Below are 21968 nucleotides of genomic sequence, written 5' to 3'. Positions count from 1 at the left end.
GCAATTAATGTGTCCCTGCACAAACTGGCTCTACGGAGGCAAGATGTCATCCTCATCCACCGATTCCTCACCCTCTTCAATGTGTACATCCTCATCCTCACAAAGTATTAACTCGTCCCCACTTGAATCCACCACCACAGGTCCCTCTGTACCTTCTGGAGGCTGGTCTCCCTGGAAGAGCTGATAATTCATTTTGATGAACATCATCTTCTCCACATTCTGTGGAAGCAACCTCCTACGCCTTTCGCTGACAAGGTCCCCGGCTGCATTAAACACTCTTTCGGAGTACACACTGGAGGGGGGGCAACTCAGGTAAAATAGAGCCAGCTTGTACAGGGGCCTCCAAATAGCCTCTTTTTCCTGCCAGTACAGGTATGGACTGTCTGACATGCCTACTTGGATGCTGTCACCGATGTAATCCTCCACCATTCTGTCAATGGTGACAGTATCATATGCAGTGACAGTAGACATGTCAGAAATTGTTGCCAGGTCCTTCAGTCCGGACCAGATGTCCAAACTTGGTCCTGCCTGCCCTGCATCACTGCCAGCGGGTTGCTTAGGATACCTAAGTTTTTTCCTGGCTGCCCCAGTTGCGGGAGAAAATGAAGAAGGAGCCGTTGACGTGTCACGTTCCGCTTCAGCTGACAGTGTGTTCACCAGCAGGTCTTTGCACCTCTGCAGGCTTGTGTTGGCCAGAAAGAGAGACACCACATAGGCTTTAAACCTAGGATCGAGCACGGTGGCCAAAATGTGGTGGTCTGATTTCAACAGATTGGACCACCCTGGAATCCTGGCAAAGCGAATGAAGGGCTTCATCCACAAGTCCCACATGCCGAGCGGAATTGCTCCGTCTTAGCTCCTCCTTCACTTTCTCCAGCTGCTTCTGCAATAGCCTGATGAGGTGAATGACCTGACTCAAGCTGGCAGTGTCTGAACTGACTTCACGTGTGGCAAGTTCGAAGGACTGGAGAACCTTGCACAACACGGAAATCATTCTCCACTGCGCTTGAGTCAGGTGCATACCCCCTCCTTTGCCTATGTCATAGGTGGATGTATAGGCTTGTATGGCCTTTTGCTGCTCCTCCATCCTCTGAAGCATATAGAGGGTTGAGTTCCACCGCGTCACAACCTCTTGCTTCAGGTGATGGCGGGGCAGGTTCAAGAGTGTTTGCTGGCGCTCCAGTCTTCGGCACGCAGTCGCTGAATGGCGAAAGTGGCCAGAAATTTTTCAGGCCACCCAAAGCGTCTCCTGCACGCCCCTGTCGCTTTTCAGAAAATTCTGCACCACCAAGTTTATTGTGTGAGCAAAACATGGGACGTGCTGGAATTTGCCCAGATGTAATGCCCGCACAATATTGGTGGCGTTGTCAGATATCACAAATCCCCAGGAGAGTCTAAGTGGGGTAAGCCACTGGGCGATGATTTCCCTCAGTTTCTCTAAGAGGTTGTCGGCGGTGTGCCTCTTACTGAAACCGGTGATACACAGCGTAGCCTGCCTTGTAACGAGCTGGCGTTTCTGAGATGCTGCTACTGGTGACGCTGCTGCTGTTGCTGCGTAAGGTGATACATCTACCCAGTGGGCTGTCACAGTCATATAGTCCTTAGTCTGCCCTGTTCCACTTGTCCACATGTCCGTGGTTAAGTGGACATTGTGTACAACGGCATTTTTCAGGACACTGAGGACACTTTTTCTGACGTTTCTGTACAGTCTCGGTATCGCCTGCCTAGTGAAGTGGAATCTAGACGGGATTTGGAACCGGGGACACACTACCTCCATCAATTGTCTAAATCCCACTGCACTAATGGCGGATACCGGACGCACGTCTAACACCAACATAGCAGTCAAGGCCTCAGTTATACGTTTTGCTTCAGGATGACTGCTGTCGTACTTCATCCTCCTCGCTAAGGACTTTTGGAGGGTCAATTGTTTAGTAAAAGTAGTGGTGTTCCTACTTCCTCTCTGGGATGATGAACGACTCCCAGCAGCAGCAACAGCAGCAGCGGCAGCAGTAGGCATAGCAATGCATAATCCTCCAGAGGAATCCCGGATAGGAGAGTCAGTCATGCCAGTGACATGGCCTGCAGGACTACTTCCGATCCTGACTAAGGAGGAAATTGACGAGGAGGGAGTTGACGGTGTGGTTTGCAGGCGCTTGGATACAACAGGACAACGGGATTTAGGTGTCCCTGGACTGCTTACGGTCTTAGCCAAAGTTTCTGAACTTGACAGTAACTTTTTATGAACGCGCTGCAGGTGCCGTATAAGGGAGGATGTTCCTAGGTGGTTGACGTCCCTACCCCTACTTATTTCACCTTTACATATGGTACATATGGCAAGACAGTTGTTGTCCGGATTTGGATAGAAATATTGCCAGACCAAAGAGGTGGAATGTTTGGTCTTCTGCCCAGGCATGACCGTGATGGGCTTTTTCATCCCACGGACAACAACTGTCTCCCCCGGAGCCTGATTTAAACAAACCACATCACCATCAGAATCCTCCTCGCCAACTTCCTCCTCAGCGCCAGCTACACCAGTATCCTCATCCTGTTGTACTTCAACAGTGACATCTTCAATTTGCATATCAGCAAGTGGACTGTGGGTGCTCCTTTCAGCACTTGCAGGGGGCGTGCAAATGGTGGAAAGAGCCACCTCTTCCCGTCCAGTGCTGGGAAGGTCAGGCATCGCAACCACCACCACACTTGGACTCTCCTTGGGGATTTGTGATATCTTCTTAGAAAGCACAGTTCTTCGCTGTGCTTTTGCCAGCTTAACTCTTTTGATTTTTTTAGTGGGAGGAGGGCTTCCATCGTCATGTGAAGCTGAACCACTAGTCATGAACATACTAGGGATCGACCTTAGCCGTTCCTTGCCACTCCGTGTCGTAAATGGCATATTGGCAAGTTTACGTTTCTCTTCAGCTGATTTAAATGTCTTTTTCAAGGTCATTTTCCTGAACTTTGCCATTTGGGATTGTATGTGCCCTCTACTATGACATTGGGCATCGGCCTTGGCAGACGACGTTGATGGCATGTTATCGTCTATGTCATGACTAGTGGCAGCAGCTTCAGCACTAGGAGGAAGTGGTTCTTGATCTTTCTCTATTTTATTTTTATCGGAGAAAGTTTGGTCCTCCATTTATGTTATATCGATTTGATATATACGTGCGGCTAAACACAGAAAATAATTTTTTTTTTGGTTTGGACTGGAGTGTACTTTCGGGGGTTACAGCACCCTTAACAGTCAAGCCAGCCGGCCCTTTACTTATGACACAGGCGCACGCTTGGCACTACTTTGTTGATGCACGTGCGGCTACTGCGCACACAATTCACAAACACAGAAAATATATTATTTTTTTAGCACTTGGGGGGAGCACCCCTGATGGACAGAGCACCCCCTGGACAACACTACAGCACCCCTTTAGGACTGGGACACTGCACAGGACTTTTGAGTGGACACAGCCCCTATGGAGAACTGACTGCACAACACAGTCCAGCCAGCCCCTATGGACTTTGAAGTAGTGGACACAGCCCCTATTAACAACAGCAGCACAGCACAACACAGCCAGCCCCTATGGACTTTGAAGTAGTGGACAACAGCAGCACTACACTACACTACACTACACAGCCCTAACTCCCACCCTCCCTCTTCACTGTCCACAGCCGAGTGAGAAAATGGCGCCGACGCGGGTACCTTATATAGGATCCAAAACCCGCGAGACTCGGAAGGCGGGATGATGACGTTTTGCCTCGATTTCAGATCCGAGTCAGGCGGGAAAAGTCGAGCCTGATTCGGATCGGACTCGGATCAGGGGGACTCGGGGGGGTTCGGATTTCTGAAATCCGAACCCGCTCACCCCTAAAAATAACAAACAGAAAATAACAAAACAACCTGTCCCCTGTTTAGGGCATCTAGCTCACTTCTTGAGCCCTCTCTATAAGGGTGCAGCTAGTCTGCCAACACAGTCTCTGTAAATGGGGGTCCTTCCTGCCACGTGCAGAACTGGACCCTGGCCTCCTGGCCTGATATAGCTTCCTTAGCCTGCAGCCTCGCTGCTGTATAGTACCACAGTCTGAGAGTTTGATGGTCCCCCCTTGCCTCTTGCAAGGTCCGTACTCAGGCCTCCTGGCCCCCAATGGCTCGCTTAGCTTCACTGGGCTCTCCTGGCTGCTACAATCTCACCTAGACTGTCCCCAGCAGCCTGACTGCTCGGCCTTCTCATTAGCTCACACCTGAGCTCTCTCCTCCTCCTCCTCCTCCTGACAGGTGTATCACCACTCAGTATTTCAACCCTGTGTGGGAGATTCTCTCCAATCCCACACAGAATCTGCTGCTCACCAACGCCATCTCTGGAGATACTGCCACAATATATATATATATATATAAATAAAACATGGCTCAGGATGGCACTCCCAGAAATAATGTCAATGCGTAGGTGCCCTCCACAATGGTACCGACATATGTCAGCCCAAACCATAGATCCAACGAGGCGGCACTCTATAAATAATTTCATTGAACACAGGGATGAAACAATCCGACGTTTTGGAGCTATTTAATACTCCGTCCTCAATGTACAAACCACAAATACAAATAAAACACATTAAATACACTCACCCACCCTCACGTGTCCTCCATGCCGCCTGCCGTCCAGGACCGGGGCGCACTCCGATGACGTCAGAACGCCCAACTCCCACGCAGCCACATCACAATGACGCGTCAGCGTCAGGATAAGGGAAGACCTCAACAGACCGTGTCCCGGTCACCCGGGCAACAGAAGACAGCACATCAAAGGCACGACATATTAAATACTGTGGATATCAAAAAACTGTGGATATCAAAAAACTATACATATCACAACTTAGACAATACTAAGTACATCTTATACAATACAAGACAAATCAACGAAAAACAGATAAACTAACATAGAAATATATCAGACACCATGGTAGATAGAGGAGCTATTTTCCAAATCCCATATTTCAAAAAGCACATCACATACTACATCCTCAAAAACTGGACCATAAGCATGAATCACAGATCATTAAAGATGATTACAATATATCATAAGGAGAGTCCGTATAAACTCCATACACAAATAGTGTGACATATACTAAATTCACAAATACTTTTAATTGTATACCAAAAATTCAAATATTATAGACATAGTGTACTAAGCTACAAACGTACTATGGTAGAGTTTACAAAAAACAGTGCAAACCCAGATTTTCATTTAATCCCCTAGGAGTTAATGCTTCAAGTCTAAAGATCCATCTGGACTCACATTGTAGCAATAGCTTTGATCTATCACCACCCCTGGGGGGGGTGGAACATGATCAATAATCATGTAGCGCAGTGTAGCTAGACTATGACCCTTGGTGCAAAAATGCCTGGCAACCGGCTGTTCGCTGTTGCCTAAATTGATCGCGGCACGAATGGCCGAACGGTGTAATGCCATACGCTCTCTTAGGGTTCTATCGGTCTTTCCCACGTATATGAGGCCACAAGGGCACACAATCATATATACTATGAACTTTGTGGTACACGTAACCCGATAGCGTAACCCTATTGGAATAGGATTTGTGGACTGTGACACCATGGCTGAAGGAGGAGATGAGGAGGGTGATGGCACCTATCAGGCCATTAATATGGCATTATTAACTCAGGGAAATACATTTATGTTCTCTGACTCTGAGGCTGAAGCTATCCTCTGGAAGGAGCAATTTTGTGAGGATGAAGCCACAAAATCTCTACAGCACTTATATCGAGACTGGTATAAACTAAAACAAAGAGAACTGGATTTCCATTACCATGCTCTGACACTTAGCGACTATTTCAAACAAAAAAGAATTCCAAGGGGCTTTCGTGTTAGAAATTGTCCCACCATTGGCCGCCATAATACTAATTTCTGCAAAAGGTGGATAGCAATATTGAATAAATGTAGCTATGACCTCATACTGCTGGTTATTGAGGAAGCGACACGCGAACTTGCAGTGGTGAGGGAAAAACTGACCACCTTTGAAAGTGAACACATGATGTCTTTTGAAACAGACACGAATGTGGCATGGCTGGAGAAATTAAACACCCAAGTAACGGCTTATAAACATGAGTTGATTCAATTTAAAAAGAACAAAATGGCTAAAGTTGCATTGGACTATGATCAAAACCGAGTTTACAATTGGGTAAATAATGGACGGAGTGAACAGCGTCGCCCTGAGAGACGGGGCTTTAGACAGATGTATAGTAACTCCGATACATCACAGCAGAACACCAGTGATTCGGATGTGGGCATTGGCAATACATCCCAATGCTATGGCCCTTTAGGGAGAGGCACGATGCATCCATCACCCCTAAGAGATGGCGGAGGTACACCAGGAGAAGCAGGCAATGGGCGAGGATGCGAATGAAGGAGAGTGGGAAGACCCCCCCTTCAACGCAATCGTCGGTAATTAACATTTCTTCATGGACACTGACTGAGTCAGAAACTAGGGTATTGAGCCGTGGCCTTTCATATGTACCTACCACCAAATTGGAACCCATGTCATGGGAGATAGAGAAACATCGCCTCAACAGACAACTGAGGTTACATGAATTTTATCATGGAGTTAAAGCTACACCGAAACCTCTACAAGATTCCATCAGTGACATTCCGGGATCGTTAAATAAATTTCAAACGAGATCTTCTTTTGAGCCAGCATCGAACAATGCAGCAATTAAAACGTATATCCGATTACTTGACCAGGATGTCAAGAAACTAATTCCAACTAGGAATGATCGCTTTGGCTACAGTAATCTCTCTAAGGAGGAATGGGGAGCGCTGTGTAATATGTCTAACTATAGAGATGTAATTTTTCACCCCGCTGATAAAGGCGGGGCTATTGTTGTTCAGGATATTGATCAATATATGGGCGAAATTGAGAGGCAACTCTCTGATGTGTTGGTATATAGACCCTTAACTAGTGATCCCACTGCTATCTTCTCTAGACAACTATTTGAGAGATTGGATCAAGCAGTAAGTGAGGGACAGATATCAAGTCAATTAAGGGATGTACTTGTCCCGAAATTTCCTGTTACGGCACTCCTGAATATGTTGCCCAAGATACACAAATGCCTGGACAATCCCCCTGGTCGACCGATTATATCGGCCAGGGGATCATTGTTCCAGGCAGTATCGGTGTATCTTGATACTATTCTGCAGCCGTGTATTAAAGATCATCCTCGATATCTATTAGATACTACTTCTGTTTTAAGGAAAATACACAGCCTGACCTCAATTCCAGAGTGTAGCTACCTATGTAGCATTGATATCTGTAGCTTATATACGGTAATACCTAATAATGAAGGGCTGTTGGCAGTAAAAAAATTGTTGTTGGATAGTCCCCATTTTGTTGGTCCTGATATCAATTTGATACTCGATCTCCTTGAGATGATCCTGACCAAGAATTTCTTTTTACATGACAATAAATGTTTTTACAGCTCATTGGTGTAGTGATGGGGTCGAATGTGGCCCCATCCTACGCCAATGCATATATGTTTTTTGCAGAACATGACATTTTTTTTCAGGACGTCTATGTGTCTGGCAGAATCTTTTTTTATGCCAGATACATAGACGATATCTTTTTGGTGTGGACAGGGTCTGAATCTGAGTTTGTGGGCTTTATTGAGCAACACAACCAGTCTAGTAGTCCCATTAAATTCACATACAGTATTGACTTGTCTAGTGTGAATTATCTGGATGTCAACTTGGAACTTAAGGCAGGTAAATTAATTACAATGCTTTACTGCAAGAGTACCGATAGAAACACGATTTTACACTATGGTAGTTGTCATCCAAGCCCATTAAAATATGGTCTGCCCTATTCACAATTCCTGCGGGCTCGCAGGATATGTAGTGAAGAGACTACAGCCTTGAAACATATGGAATTAATGTTTGACAAATTTCGCCAACGCGGTTATCCATATGATTTATTATTACAGGCGAAAATTAGGGCACTTTCTATACCCCAGGAGGAGTTGCTTAGGTCTAGGGAACACAATATTGATTATGAACACAAGATCCCTTGGGTGAACCATTATCATCCGTGTAGTCATAAGATCAATAGTTCTGTCAAGAAATTTTGGCCCATTGTGGGCACTGATCCTGATTTAAGATTACAGAAGTCGCAGGTTATGCCCTGCTATACTAGGGGGCGTAACTTACGTAACTGGATTGTTAAGACTGATATCAGCACCTTTGGAGCAGCAAAACCAGAAGGTTTTTTAAGTTCCAAAGTTGGATGCTTCAAATGTCTTAATTGTTTAACTTGTCGATCGTTGATGACGGGTAGCCATTTTTGCCATCCATACAGTGGCAAGAAATTTAAAATACGCTATCGGGTTACGTGTACCACAAAGTTCATAGTATATATGATTGTGTGCCCTTGTGGCCTCATATACGTGGGAAAGACCGATAGAATCCTAAGAGAGCGTATGGCAGTACACCGTTCGGCCATTCGTGCCGCGATCAATTTAGGCAACAGCGAACAGCCGGTTGCCAGGCATTTTTGCACCAAGGGTCATAGTCTAGCTACACTGCGCTACATGATTATTGATCATGTTCCACCACCCCCAGGGGTGGTGATAGATCAAAGCTATTGCTACAATGTGAGTCCAGATGGATCTTTAGACTTGAAGCATTAACTCCTAGGGGATTAAATGAAAATCTGGGTTTGCACTGTTTTTTGTAAACTCTACCATAGTACGTTTGTAGCTTAGTACACTATGTCTATAATATTTGAATTTTTGGTATACAATTAAAAGTATTTGTGAATTTAGTATATGTCACACTATTTGTGTATGGAGTTTATACGGACTCTCCTTATGATATATTGTAATCATCTTTAATGATCTGTGAGTCATGCTTATGGTCCAGTTTTTCAGGACGTAGTATGTGATGTGCTTTTTGAAATATGGGATTTGGAAAATAGCTCCTCTATCTACCATGGTGTCTGATATATTTCTATGTTAGTTTATCTGTTTTTCGTTGGTTTGTCTTGTATTGTATAAGATGTACTTAGTATTGTCTAAGTTGTGATATGTATAGTTTTTTGATATCCACAGTTTTTTGATATCCACAGTATTTAATATGTCGTGCCTTTGATGTGCTGTCTTCTGTTGCCTGGGTGACCGGGACGCGGTCTGTTGAGGTCTTCCCCTATCCTGACGCTGACGCGTCATTGTGATGTGGCTGCATGGGAGTTGGGCATTCTGACGTCATCGGAGTGCGCCCCGGTCCTGGACGGCAGGTGGCATGGAGGACACGTGAGGGTGGGTGAGTGTATTGAATGTGTTTCATTTGTATTTGTGGTTTGTACCTTGAGGACGGAGTATTAAATAGCTCCAAAACGTCGGATTGTTTCATCCCTGTGTTCAATGAAATTATTTATAGAGTGCCACCTCGTTGGATCTATATATATATTAGGGGCGAGCGGGTTCGGATTTCTGAAATCCAAATCCCCCCGATCCGAGGCCGATCCGAGTCAGGCTTGACTTTTCCCACCTGACTCGGATCTGAAATCGAGGCAAAACGTCATCATCCCGCCTTCCGGGTCTCGCGCGTTTTGGATCCTATATAAGGTACCCGCGTCGGCGCCATTTTCTCACTCGGCTGCGGACAGTGCCGAGGGAGGGTGGGAGTTAGGGCCTGCTGGGCTGTGTAGTGTAGTGTTGTAGTGTAGTGTAGTGTAGTGTAGTGTAGTGTAGTGTAGTGCAGTGTAGTGTTGTGCTGTTGTTGTCCATAGGGGCTGTGTCCACTACTTCAAAGTCCATAGGGGCTGGCTGGACTGTGTTGTGCAGTCAGTTGTCCAAAGGGGCTGTGTCCACTCCAAAGTCCTGTGCAGAGTCCCAGTCCTAAAGGGGTGCTGTAGTGTTGTACAGGGGGTGCTCTGTCCGTCAGGGGTGCTCCCCCCAAGTGCTGAAAAAAAAATATTTTTTCTGTGTTTGTGAATTGTGTGCACTGTGGCTGCACGTGCATCAACAAAGGAGCAGCGCCAAGCATGCGCCTGTGTCCCATAAGTAAAAGGCCGGCTGGCTTGTCCGTTAAAGGGTGCTGTAACCCCCAAAGGGCACTCCAAACAAAATAAAAAAATATTTTTTTGTGTTTGTGAATTGTGTGCGCAGTAGCCGCACGTGCATCAACAAAGTAGTGCCAAGCGTGCGCCTCTGTCATAAGTAAAGGGCCGGCTGGCTTGTCCGTTAAAGGGTGCTGTAACCCCCAAAGTACACTCCAAACAAAATAAAAAAATATTTTCTGTGTTTGTGAATTGTGTGCGTAGTAGCCGCACGTGCATCAACAAAGTAGTGCCAAGCGTGCGCCTGTGTCATAAGTAAAGGGCCGGCTGGCTTGTCCGTTAAAGGGTGCTGTAACCCCCAAAGTACACTCGAAACAAAATAAAAAAATATTTTCTGTGTTTGTGAATTGTGTGCACAGTAGCCGCACATGCATCAACAAAGCAGTTCCAAACGAGCGCCTGTGTCATAAGTAAAGGGCCGGCTGGCTTGTCCGTTAAAGGGTGCTGTAACCCCCAAAGTACACTCCAAACAAAATAAAAAAATATTTTCTGTGTTTGTGAATTGTGTGCGCAGTAGCCGCACGTGCATCAACAAATTAGTGCCAAGCGTGCGCCTGTGTCATAAGTAAAGGGCCGGCTGGCTTGACCGTTAAAGGGTGCTGTAACCCCCGAAAGTACACTCCAGTCCAAACCAAAAAAAAAATTATTTTCTGTGTTTGTGAATTGTGTGCGCAGTAGCCGCACGTGCATCAACAAAGTAGTGCCAAGCGTGCGCCTGTGTCATAAGTAAAGGGCCGGCTGGCTTGACCGTTAAAGGGTGCTGTAACCCCTGAAAGTACACTCCAGTCCAAACCAAAAAAAAAATATTTTCTGTGTTTGTGAATTGTGTGCGCAGTAGCCGCACGTGCATCAACAAAGTAGTGCCAAGCGTGCGCCTGTGTCCCATAAATAAAGGGCCGGCTGGATTGACCGCTAAAGTGTGCTGTAACTCCCAAAGGGCTCTCCAAACAAAATAAAAAAATATATTTTTTTGTGTTTGTGAATTGTGTGCGCAGTAGCTGCACGTGCATCAACAAAGTAGTGCCAAGCGTGCGCCTGTGTCATAAGTAAAGGGCCGGCTCACTTGTCCATTAAAGGGTGCTGTAACCCCCAAAGTACACTCCAAACAAAATAAAAAAATATTTTCTGTGTTTGTGAATTGTGTGCGCAGATGCCGCACGTACATCAACAAAGTAGTACCAAGCGTGCGCCTGTGTCATAAGTAAAGGGCCGGCTGGCTTGACCGTTAAAGGGTGCTGTAACCCCCAAAGTACACTCCAAACAAAATTAAAAAGAAAATTCTGTGTTTGTGAATTGTGTGCACTGTGGCTGCACGTGCATCAACAAAGGAGCAGCGCCAAGCGTGCACCTGTGTCCCATAAGTAAAGGGCCAGCTTGCTCATTTCTTAAAGGGTGGTGTAACCCACAAAGTACACTAGTCTCCAACAAAAATAGAAAATTATTTTCTGTGTTTGTGTGCGCCTTAGCCGCACGTATATATCAATATAACATAAATGGAGGACCAAACTTTCTCCGATAAAAATAAAATAGGGAAAGATCAAGAACCACTTCCTCCTAGTGCTGAAGCTGCTGCCACTAGTCATGACATAGACGATAACATGCCATCAACGTCGTCTGCCAAGGCCGATGCCCAATGTCATAGTAGAGGGCACATACAAACCCAAATGGCAAAGTTCAGGAAAATGACCTTGAAAAAAACATTTAAATCATCTAAAGAGAAACGTAAACTTGCCAAAATGCCATTTACGACACGGAGTGGCAAGGAATGGCTAAGGTCTTTCCCTATGTTCATGACTAGTGGTTCAGCTTCACATGACGATGGAAGCCCTCCTCCCACTAAAAAAATCAAAAGAGTTAAGCTGGTAAAAGCACAGCGAAGAACTGTGCGTTCTAAGAAGATATCACAAATCCCCAAGGAGAGTCCAAGTGTGGTGGTGGTTGCGATGCCTGACCTTCCCAGCACTGGACGGGAAGAGGTGGCTCTTTCCACTATTTGCATGCCCCCTGCAAGTGCTGAAAGGAGCACCCACAGTCCTCTTGCTGATATGCAAATTGAAGATGTCACTGTTGAAGTACAACAGGATGAGTATACTGGTGTAGCTGGCGCTGAGGAGGAAGTTGGCGAGGAGGATTCTGATGGTGATGTGTTTTGTTTAAATCAGGCTCCGGGGGAGACAGTTGTTGTCTGTGGGATGAAAAAGCCCATCACGGTCATGCCTGGGCAGAAGACCAAACATTCCACCTCTTTGGTCTGGCAATATTTCTATCCAAATCAGGACAACTGTCTTGCCATATGTACCATATCTAAAGGTGAAATAAGTAGGGGTAGGGACATTAACCACCTAGGAACATCCTCCCTTATACGGCACCTGCAGCGCGTTCATAAAAAGTTACTGTCAATTTCAGAAACTTTGGCTAAGACTGTAAGCAGTCCAGGGACACCTAAATCCTGTTGTCCTGTTGTATCCAAGCGCCTGCAAACCACACCGTCAACTCCCTCCTCGTCAATTTCCTCCTTAGTCAGGATCGGAAGTAGTTCTGCAGGCCATGTCACTGGCATGACTGACTCTCCTATCCGGGATTCCTCCGGAGGATCCTGCATTGCTACACCTCCTGCTGCCGCTGCTGCTGTTGCTGCTGCTGGGAGTCGTTCATCATCCCAGAGAGGAAGTAGGAACACCACTACTTTTACTAAACAATTGACCCTCCAACAGTCCTTAGTGAGGAGGATGAAGTACGATAGCAGTCATCCTGAAGCAAAACGTATAACTGAGGCCTTGACTGCTATGTTGGTGTTAGACGTGCGTCCGGTATCCGCCATTAGTGCAGTGGGATTTAGACAATTGATGGAGGTAGTGTGTCCCCGGTTCCAAATCCCGTCTAGATTCCACTTCACTAGGCAGGCGATACCGAGACTGTACAGAAACGTCAGAAAAAGTGTCCTCAGTGTCCTGAAAAATGCTGTTGTACCCAATGTCCACTTAACCACGGATATGTGGACAAGTGGAACAGGGCAGACTAAGGACTATATGTCTGTGACAGCCCACTGGGTAGATGTATCACATTACGCAGCAACAGCAGCAGCGTCACCAGTAGCAGCATCTCAGAAACGCCAGCTCGTTCCAAGGCAGGCTACGCTGTGTATCACCGGTTTCAGTAAGAGGCACACCGCCGACAACCTCTTAGAGAAACTGAGGGAAATCATCGCCCAGTGGCTTACCCCACTTAGACTCTCCTGGGGATTTGTGATATCTGACAACGCCACCAATATTGTGCGGGCATTACATCTGGGCAAAATTCCAGGACGTCCCATGTTTTGCTCACACAATAAACTTGGTGGTGCAGAATTTTCTGAAAAGTGACAGGGGCGTGCAGGAGATGCTTTGGGTGGCCCAAAAAATTTTTGGCCACTTTCGCCATTCAGCGACTGCGTGCTGAAGACTGGAGTGCCAGCAAACACTCTTGAACCTGCCCCACCATCACCTGAAGCAAGAGGTTGTGACGCGGTGCAACTCAACCCTCTATATGCTTCAGAGGATGGAGGAGCAGCAAAAGGCCATTCAAGCCTATACATCCACCTATGACATAGGCAAAGGAGGTGGTATGCACCTGACTCAAGCGCACTGGAGAATGATTTCCGTGTTGTGCAAGGTTCTCCAGCCCTTCGAACTTGCCACACGTGAAGTCAGTTCAGACACTGCCAGCTTGAGTCAGGTCATTCACCTCATCAGGCTATTGCAGAAGCAGCTGGAGAAAGTGAAGGAGGAGCTAAGACGGAGCAATTCCGCTCGGCATGTGGGACTTGTGGATGAAGCCCTTCATTCGCTTTGCCAGGATTCCAGGGTGGTCCAATCTGTTGAAATCAGACCACCACATTTTGGCCACCGTGCTCGATCCTAGGTTTAAAGCCTATGTGGTGTCTCTCTTTCTGGCCAACACAAGCCTGCAGAGGTGCAAAGACCTGCTGGTGAAAACACTGTCAGCTGAAGCAGAACGTGACATGTCAACAGCTCCTTCTTTATTTTCTCCCGCAACTGGGGCTGCCAGTAAAAAACTTAGGTATCCTAAGCAACCCGCTGGCAGTGATGCAGGGCAGGCAGGACCAAGTTTGAACATCTGGTTCGGACTGAAGGACCTGGCAACAATTTCTGACATGTCTACTGTCACAACATATGATACTGTCACCATTGACAGAATGGTGGAGGATTACATCGGTGACAGCATCCAAGTAGGCATGTCAGACTGTCCATACCTGTACTGGCAGGAAAAAGAGGCAATTTGGAGGCCCCTGTACAAACTGGCTCTATTTTACCTGAGTTGCCCCCCCCCTCCAGTGTGTACTCCAAAAGAGTGTTTAGTGCAGCCGGGAACCTTGTCAGCGAAAGGCATAGGAGGTTGCTGCGAAAAAATGTGGAGAAGATGATGTTCATAAAAATGAATTATCAACTCTTCCAGGGAGACCAGCCTCCAGAACGTACAGAGGGACCAGTGGTGGTGGATTTCAGTGGGGACGAGTTAATACTCTGTGAGGATGAGGATGTACACAACACTGAAGAGGGTGAGGAATCAGTGGATGAGGAGGATGAGGACGACATCTTGCCTACGTAGAGCCAGTTTGTGCAAGGACAGGTTAATTGCCAGCTTGTTTTGTGGGGGCCCAAACTAACCATTCATTTCAGCCACAGTTGTGTGGCAGACCCTGGCGCTGAAATGATTGGTTTGTTAAAGTGTGCATGTCCTGTTTATACAACATAAGGGTGGGTGGGAGGGCCCAAGGACAATTCCATCTTGCACCTCTTTTTTTTCTTTGCATTATGTACAGTTTGGGGCCTAGTTTTTCAAACTGCCATCCTGTCTGCCACTTGCAGTATCACTCCTAGATGGGTCACGTGTTTGTGCTGCCCACTCGTGTCGCTTAGCATAGTCATCCAGCTACCTCGGTGCAACCTTTTGGACATAAAAACACTATTTTGAGGTGTGAGGTGTTCAGAATAGACTGGAATTTAGAGGAAATTAAGGTTATTGAGGTTAAAAATAGCATAAGACCAGAACCCAAAACACAGAAGGGTGGTTTTGGCAAAAGCAATCCAGATCCAAAACAGGAAGAAAGATCCAGATCCAAAACACGAAAAGTGGCCGGTGCACATCCCTAATATATATATATATATATATATATATATATATTTATTTATATATTTATATATATATATATATATATATAAATAAATAAATAAAATATAGAAATATATATATATATATATATATATATATATACACACACACATATCTAAACATCAACATTAACTGTATACTGTATTTTCTGCTGGCTTGAAGACTCGACTCTCAGTTGTGGATGGGAGCACACTCGCTATTTGTCTATGAATGAATTATCTATCTATCTATCTATCTATCTATCTATCTATCTATCTATCTACAGTATCTGTCTATCTACTATGTATCCCTTTCCATTTCTCTATCTGTATTTCTGTCAATATCTATGTATTTCTACAGTCAATCTCTCTGTTAGGTCCATTATTAAATAGAGAAAAACCTAATTTCCGGTGAAAACTATTTTTGACTCTGGAGAAAGGGCCACCATCATGAGTTCACCTTACTGCTGCAAAAGACTTCTATGTAAAGTAAGGGAAAACCTGTTTTTAAGAATTGCTGCAATCCTCCTTTCACTATTGCCATATCAGTAAGGCGTTATCAGAAAACATTCATAGAATTTTTTTAAATTATTTAATTACATAAATTATGCTTTCTATTCAGTATTGTATTAAACGAATTATTGTTATATATTTGTAAACTTAAATTTGTTTTTGAAAGTGACATAGGAAGTGGTAAAACAACTCTTACCTACCGTCACTCTCACTAGGCAACTGAGTTATGATTCGGGTGCTTTGTAAGTACTTTTTTGGTAAATTGCAACAATAACTGATTTTCTTTTGCTGTGATAAGTGGAGATAATAATTCAATGTTATTGGTACATAATAATAAATAGGGGTCAACCCATCTACTAAGCTTTTTATCTATTTTTATTAATGTGTCTTTACTGTATGCCTATTTAATTTAATTTGTTTACTTGGAGTATTTATCTCATAATTAAAAACATATTAATACAATACATATATGTAAAGTTGCACTAGACTCAAAAGTGCCTCATCCTACTGCACACCACCAGTCTCATCTCCAAATGAAAATATTTATTTCATATAATTTAAGAAAGGGATTTACCTCTATAAAAAAAATTCTAATAAAATAGTCAACCATGGGAAAACAAAAATATTATATCTCAAGTAAGCATCATCTCTAACTTGCTTAGGTGTATTTTCTTTTATTTATTTATATTTACATTTTACATTTTTTCTTGTCATTTGAAAGTATGAAGTGTAAGTTTATAGAAGATGCATTATTGTATATTTTCTTCTAGAAAATGAATTCAAAATACAAGAAAATATTCAAAACTTTTAGATTTCAAAAATATTTTTTGAAATCTAATTAAGAAGTTTTGAATATTAAGAAAAAAAACTTTGTGTTGTTGTTATGCATTTAGTTGACATTTCATTAAACATATTATTGAAATTCATGTATCCATCTCATATCTTTGTCCCATCAATCTCGAAAAGAAGACAAACTGAGAGGATTTATTTTGGATTTAGTCATAGCAGAAGACAAGTATTGAAATGTTTACTTAAGTACAATACTTACACAAACCGGTGCCCAGAATGGAATTCCATATAATAGTGAGTTAGACAAATAACTAAATTCATTAGATGCTAACACAGTGCCAGCTCCAACTTGCACAAATGCACCCAGAAACAGCAAAACCTAGAGGAAAAAATATACTCAGTTAATTAGCTTGTTGCTCTTAATTTTGATACATTGACACAAATTCAGAACAAAGAAGTATACAATTTGTCTGGTGGCCTGCTTTGTAAATAAGCAAATGTGATATGACATACAATTTATTACTTAATTCACTAAGAGGGCTATTTATTATTGATAGCCAGCTGATGAGAATAATTCATAGGTGTTGACTTTCATTTAAAATGAAGGGAAAATCAGCTGTGAGGTACAGTACAGGGGACATGTTGCAGACAAGTGGGGGAGGTGCAAAACAGTCAGTGATACAAGATGTACCATTGCTATTTTTTATACTCTGGGATTCCCGGCAAAGCCTCCACCTCAGTAATAAGTTGTTCAGCTGTGCTAGCAGCCTTACATGAGAGGAGGAAGTGCTTTTCACATGTGCATCTAATGTCGGTGCATCCTTATATTTATATGACCCAGGGAGGGATCCAGCGAGCCTCTCTCGTGGTGATAGATCCTACAGTATACTAAAGAGGGATGCAATCGGGAAACTGGCTGCCTTAATACCGACAGCCGGCTTCCCGACTGTCATATCCCGGTGAGGGTGAAAGGCCGGGTGTCTAGATGTAGCCGCCTGACATTTTCCTGATGCCGGGAGACAGTCGCCCGGCATCCCGATCGAAGGGATGCTGGGCGCCGCAAGCGGACAGCCGTGGGAGGGAAGGGTTAGGTTTAGGGCACCCGGGGGGGACTTAGGGTAAGGCACCCCCCCGGGAGGGTCAGGGTTAGGCTAGGGGGAGGGAGGGTTAGGCACCCCCAGGGGGAACTTAGGGTTAGGCACCCCCCGGGGGACTTAGGTTTAGGCAGCAGGGAAGGGGGGGTTAGAGTTAGGCACTTAGAGGGTGGATTAGGGTTAGGCACTTTGAGGGGAGGTTAGGGTTAGGCACCCCTAAGGAGGGTTAGGGTTAGGGGGTTAGGTTAGGGTAGTCTATACTTACCTTAGCGACGATCGGGAATTCCAGCGCTGTCGGGCTTCCACTGCCAGGAACTCTGCATCTGTCGTCCTGCCACTACCGGGAATCGATCCGCCGGCCATGCAGCCGGCGGTATTTCATACCGATTCCTACTAAAGACAAGTAATGGAATCATGGGGTGGATTTAGTTTGCAATGAAAAGCTGGTAAATTGCCTAAATGCTGGTAAATACGAGTTATGTCTATAAAATAATGAAACTATGATTCTACCTAGTAAACAAAGCAGTCAGAACAGGTACTAACTGTATACGTAGTAACCTTGAACTTGTCTGAACCTGCATGACAAGTAGCAACACTCTATGACATTCAGTTGATTGTGAGTCGCCGTTTAATTTGGTTGTGTTTTCTGTAGACAGCCGAAAAAATGCTAAGTTTAAAAGTTGAACAACGTGTTCTCACACCAGAGCAAAAAGAACGTCGCAAGGAATGTTGTGTTGACATTCTGCAGCAACTTTGTGCAGATCCAAACCTGTTTCCTAAAGTAATCACTTGTGATGAGACCTGAAACTTCCAGTACGATCCTGAAACCAAAAGACAGTCAATGCACTGGAAAACACTGTCATCACTAAGAATGAAAAAAGCTTGTCAAAGCTAGTCAAAATTCAAAGCAATACTCATTGTTTTTTTTCGATATCAAGGGTGTAATTTTGCAAGAATGGGTTCCAGAAGGCACAACAGGTAACCAGCATTATTATAAGGAAGTTTTGAAAAAGCTGAAAGAGTCAGAAAGAAACGGCCGCAACTGTGGAAAAATGGTTTCATTCTTCACCAGGATAATGCGCCTGCTCACATAGCACTTTCTGTGAAGCAGTTTTTGACCGACAATCACATTACTACACTTGAGCATCCTCCATATTCGCCCGAATTAGCACCTTGCAACTTCTATATTTTCCCAAAAGTTAAATCAGTGCTTAAATGGACACATTTTGAATCAGTTTATGCTGTAAAGAAGAAAATGGCAGATATGTTGAAACATCTAACAGAAATGGATTTGCTCCCTGCCTTCTACCAGTGGAAAACAAGACTACAGCGATGTATTAGTGTAAATGGGGAGTATATTGAAGGGGACAAACATTAAAATTGTAATACCAATAAAAAAAGATGAGTTATTTAATCAGTCTCATTATTTAATAGACATACCTTGTATGTTAAGGCTAGATAAATTTCAGATTTCTATTGAAAGATAAATTGCATGAATTTCTGTAATATACATTCTTTGGATAAAATTGATATTGTATACTTATACAATAACTGTTACAAAGTTGCAGTTCCTAAAATGATACAAATTATTCGCTATTTGCAAGAAGCAGTTCTCACTGGATACAAACAAAATACTTGTGTTTGCACAGATAATGTTTGTTTGCCAAGTGGACAATTCCCAATATAATAAAGACTGTCCCACTCGTGATTAGTGGTGTTGTCTGCTATTCCTTTCCAATTGAGAGTTATATATTAACATAGCATATTCCAAATGTCACTGATTACTCAGCCTCCAATCATTTGTAATCAGTGCTGGGCACTGTGATACAACCTTCCTTCAATGCACGCAAGGTTTTACATTACTGCAAAACATATATGTGAAAAAAAGTTTTTTTTTGACAGTGTGGTATTACGTTCAATCTCTCTAGAGATCTGAATCGTTTTGTCAGGACTCTATGTAGAAAACAGTACTTTGCCCTAAAAGCACTAAAAGGAAATACATCACTTGGTTTACTTATATTTCCAGATAGAGAGGATGATGAGATCATAGAAATATTACAATCTCTGTAAAATGAATGATAAGGTTCAAATGAGAATTAAAAATAATTTGTAAAAATATTTGAATATAATAGAAGTCTTTAAAAAAATAAATCAGATTTTTATCCATTATAATTTAAAGGTTCTGTCATAGAATGTTTTTATAAAACTACGCTGGAACACGTACTATGTGTGAATGGGCAGAGAAAAATTATTTATGTGATAATCTGAGCATTGGTGAGTGTCTATATCTAGATAAGATACAGTTTCAGTCATCAGCCAATTTAATAGTCACGCAGGAGAAATAAAGACAATTATTAAGAAAAACTTCAATTACTTCACTACATCAGTTAGATGAGTTAGACCTAGATGGACATGTTATTTTTAGATGATCAGACAATTTGAAATCCAGATTAGTATCTGACCATTTTAAAAAAGAAATGAAGGAAACAGGAAAAGCAGTTACTTGGATTCCTAATAAACTGTTGGGTTTTTCAGATGTGGCAGGACTACATGCAGGGCTGTCTTAACAGCAGTGTTGGCCCTGGGCAAAGCAATGCACTGGGGCCCCTACCTACCCATTGTGCCCCCAGTAGTAATCCCCTTATATAGTGTCCCCAGTAGTAGTCCTCCCAATGCAGTTTCCCCAGTAGTGGTACCCCCTATCCAATGCCCCTTATATAGTGCCCCCAGTAGTAGATCCCCCATGCAGTGTCCCCAATAGCGGTACCCCTTATGCAGTGCCCTTTAAATAGTGACCCCAGTTGTAGTCTCCCCTTATGCAGAACCCCCAGTATTGACCTTTATATAGAGCCCCCAGTAGTGGTCCCCCGATGCAGTGCCCCCAGTGGTAGTCCACCCTTATGCAGTGCCCCTAATAGTAGTCACCACCCCTTGTAGTGCCCCTAGTAGAGTCCCCCCTTGTAGTGCCCCTAGTAGTTGTCCTCCCCTTGTATTGCCACCAGTAGTAGTGGCCCCCTTGTAGTGCCCCCAGTAGTAGTCCCCCCCTTGTATTGCCCTCAGTAGCAGTCCCCCCTTGTATTGCCCCCAGGAGTGGTCCACCCCCCCAGTAGACACACACGTAATACAAATACAAAATCAACACTCACCTGAATCCCACCCGCCGCTATCCACTCCTCTGTCCGTCCTCCCGGGCCGGGACGCTTAGCATAATGGTAGAGACATCATGACGTCTCTCCCATTACCCACTGTGGGAGTCGGAAGATGGAACCCGGCTCCGGCAGTGGGAGCAGCAGCCTATGAGAGCCTGTCTGACTCTCATTGGCTGCTAAAACAAGGGGCTGGAGGGCCCCTTGAAGCTTTGGGCCCCTGGGCAACTGCCCTAAAAGCCCAATGGAAGAGACGGCCCTGACTAAATATGTTACATTGTTATACAAGAAAACGGGAAGAAGATTGATTGCACAGGAAAACAGTTAATTCTAACGATCTAATTATAGATTTATTGGATACACGTATCTAGGTATATTTCAAAAACTGGAGGTGCATCCCAGGAGTAAATATTATCAAGGTTTAGAAGAGGAGAGAAAAAAAAGAAAAGACTCCTATCAGGGCACACTCCTGTGCTGTATTGATGGCTACAAAATTAGTATTGGAGAAATAGGACAAACTGATTACATCTAAGTGAGATCGTGATCATATGTGAAATTTACATTAATGTCTCAATTAGCAGACAGACCACCATATATTTACCCATTTAATATATCTGAAATAGATTTATTGATGTTAAAACTAAAGTTTATTAAATTCTTAAAATGAAACATAGACACTCGAAATCAACTTATTATACAAAGACAGCATAGACAAATAAGAACATTAATAGTGTATGATACACTATATCTATTAACAGTGATCCACTATATCCACTTCTATTTGACAGTACTGGAAGTATAGTTATAAATATTTGCTAATGATATACACAATTGTCCATATATTTATAACTATACCCCCAGCACCATATGCATGGTTTCTGTGATTAGTGAAGTATCGCATGTGTAGTATTTAGGGTGGCATTTCGATGAATTGTCGATTTCAATTGTGTATATCATTAGCAAATATTTATAACTATACTTCCAGTACTGTCAAATAGACCTGGATATAGTGGATCACTGTTAATAGATATAGTGTATCATACACTATTAATGTTCTTATTTGTCTATGCTGTCTTTGTATAATAAGTTGATTTCGAGTGTCTATGTTTCATTTTAAGAATTTAATAAACTTTAGTTTTAATATCAACATCAATAAATCTATTTCAGATATA

At 43.6% G+C, this 21968-nt stretch overlaps 1 protein-coding gene across 1 annotated transcript in view; it reads right to left on the bottom strand.

Annotated features, from left to right (window-relative positions):
* LOC148522945 (membrane-spanning 4-domains subfamily A member 4D-like) overlaps positions 1 to 21968 on the bottom strand; it is a 116666-nt gene that overhangs the window by 22311 nt on the left and 72387 nt on the right. Inside the window, exon 3 of the mRNA XM_088473586.1 lies at positions 16816 to 16935. Within this exon, the coding sequence (XP_088329712.1) occupies positions 16816 to 16935 (120 nt within the window). The remainder of the gene's footprint in view (positions 1 to 16815; positions 16936 to 21968) is intronic.

Source organism: Taudactylus pleione, unplaced genomic scaffold (assembly GCF_031769625.1).
Source record: "Taudactylus pleione unplaced genomic scaffold, aTauple2 ptg000136l, whole genome shotgun sequence".
Lineage (NCBI taxonomy): Eukaryota > Metazoa > Chordata > Amphibia > Anura > Myobatrachidae > Taudactylus > Taudactylus pleione.
Note: the sequence above shows the minus strand (reverse complement) of the source record. Positions and strands in the feature narration are given on the sequence as shown.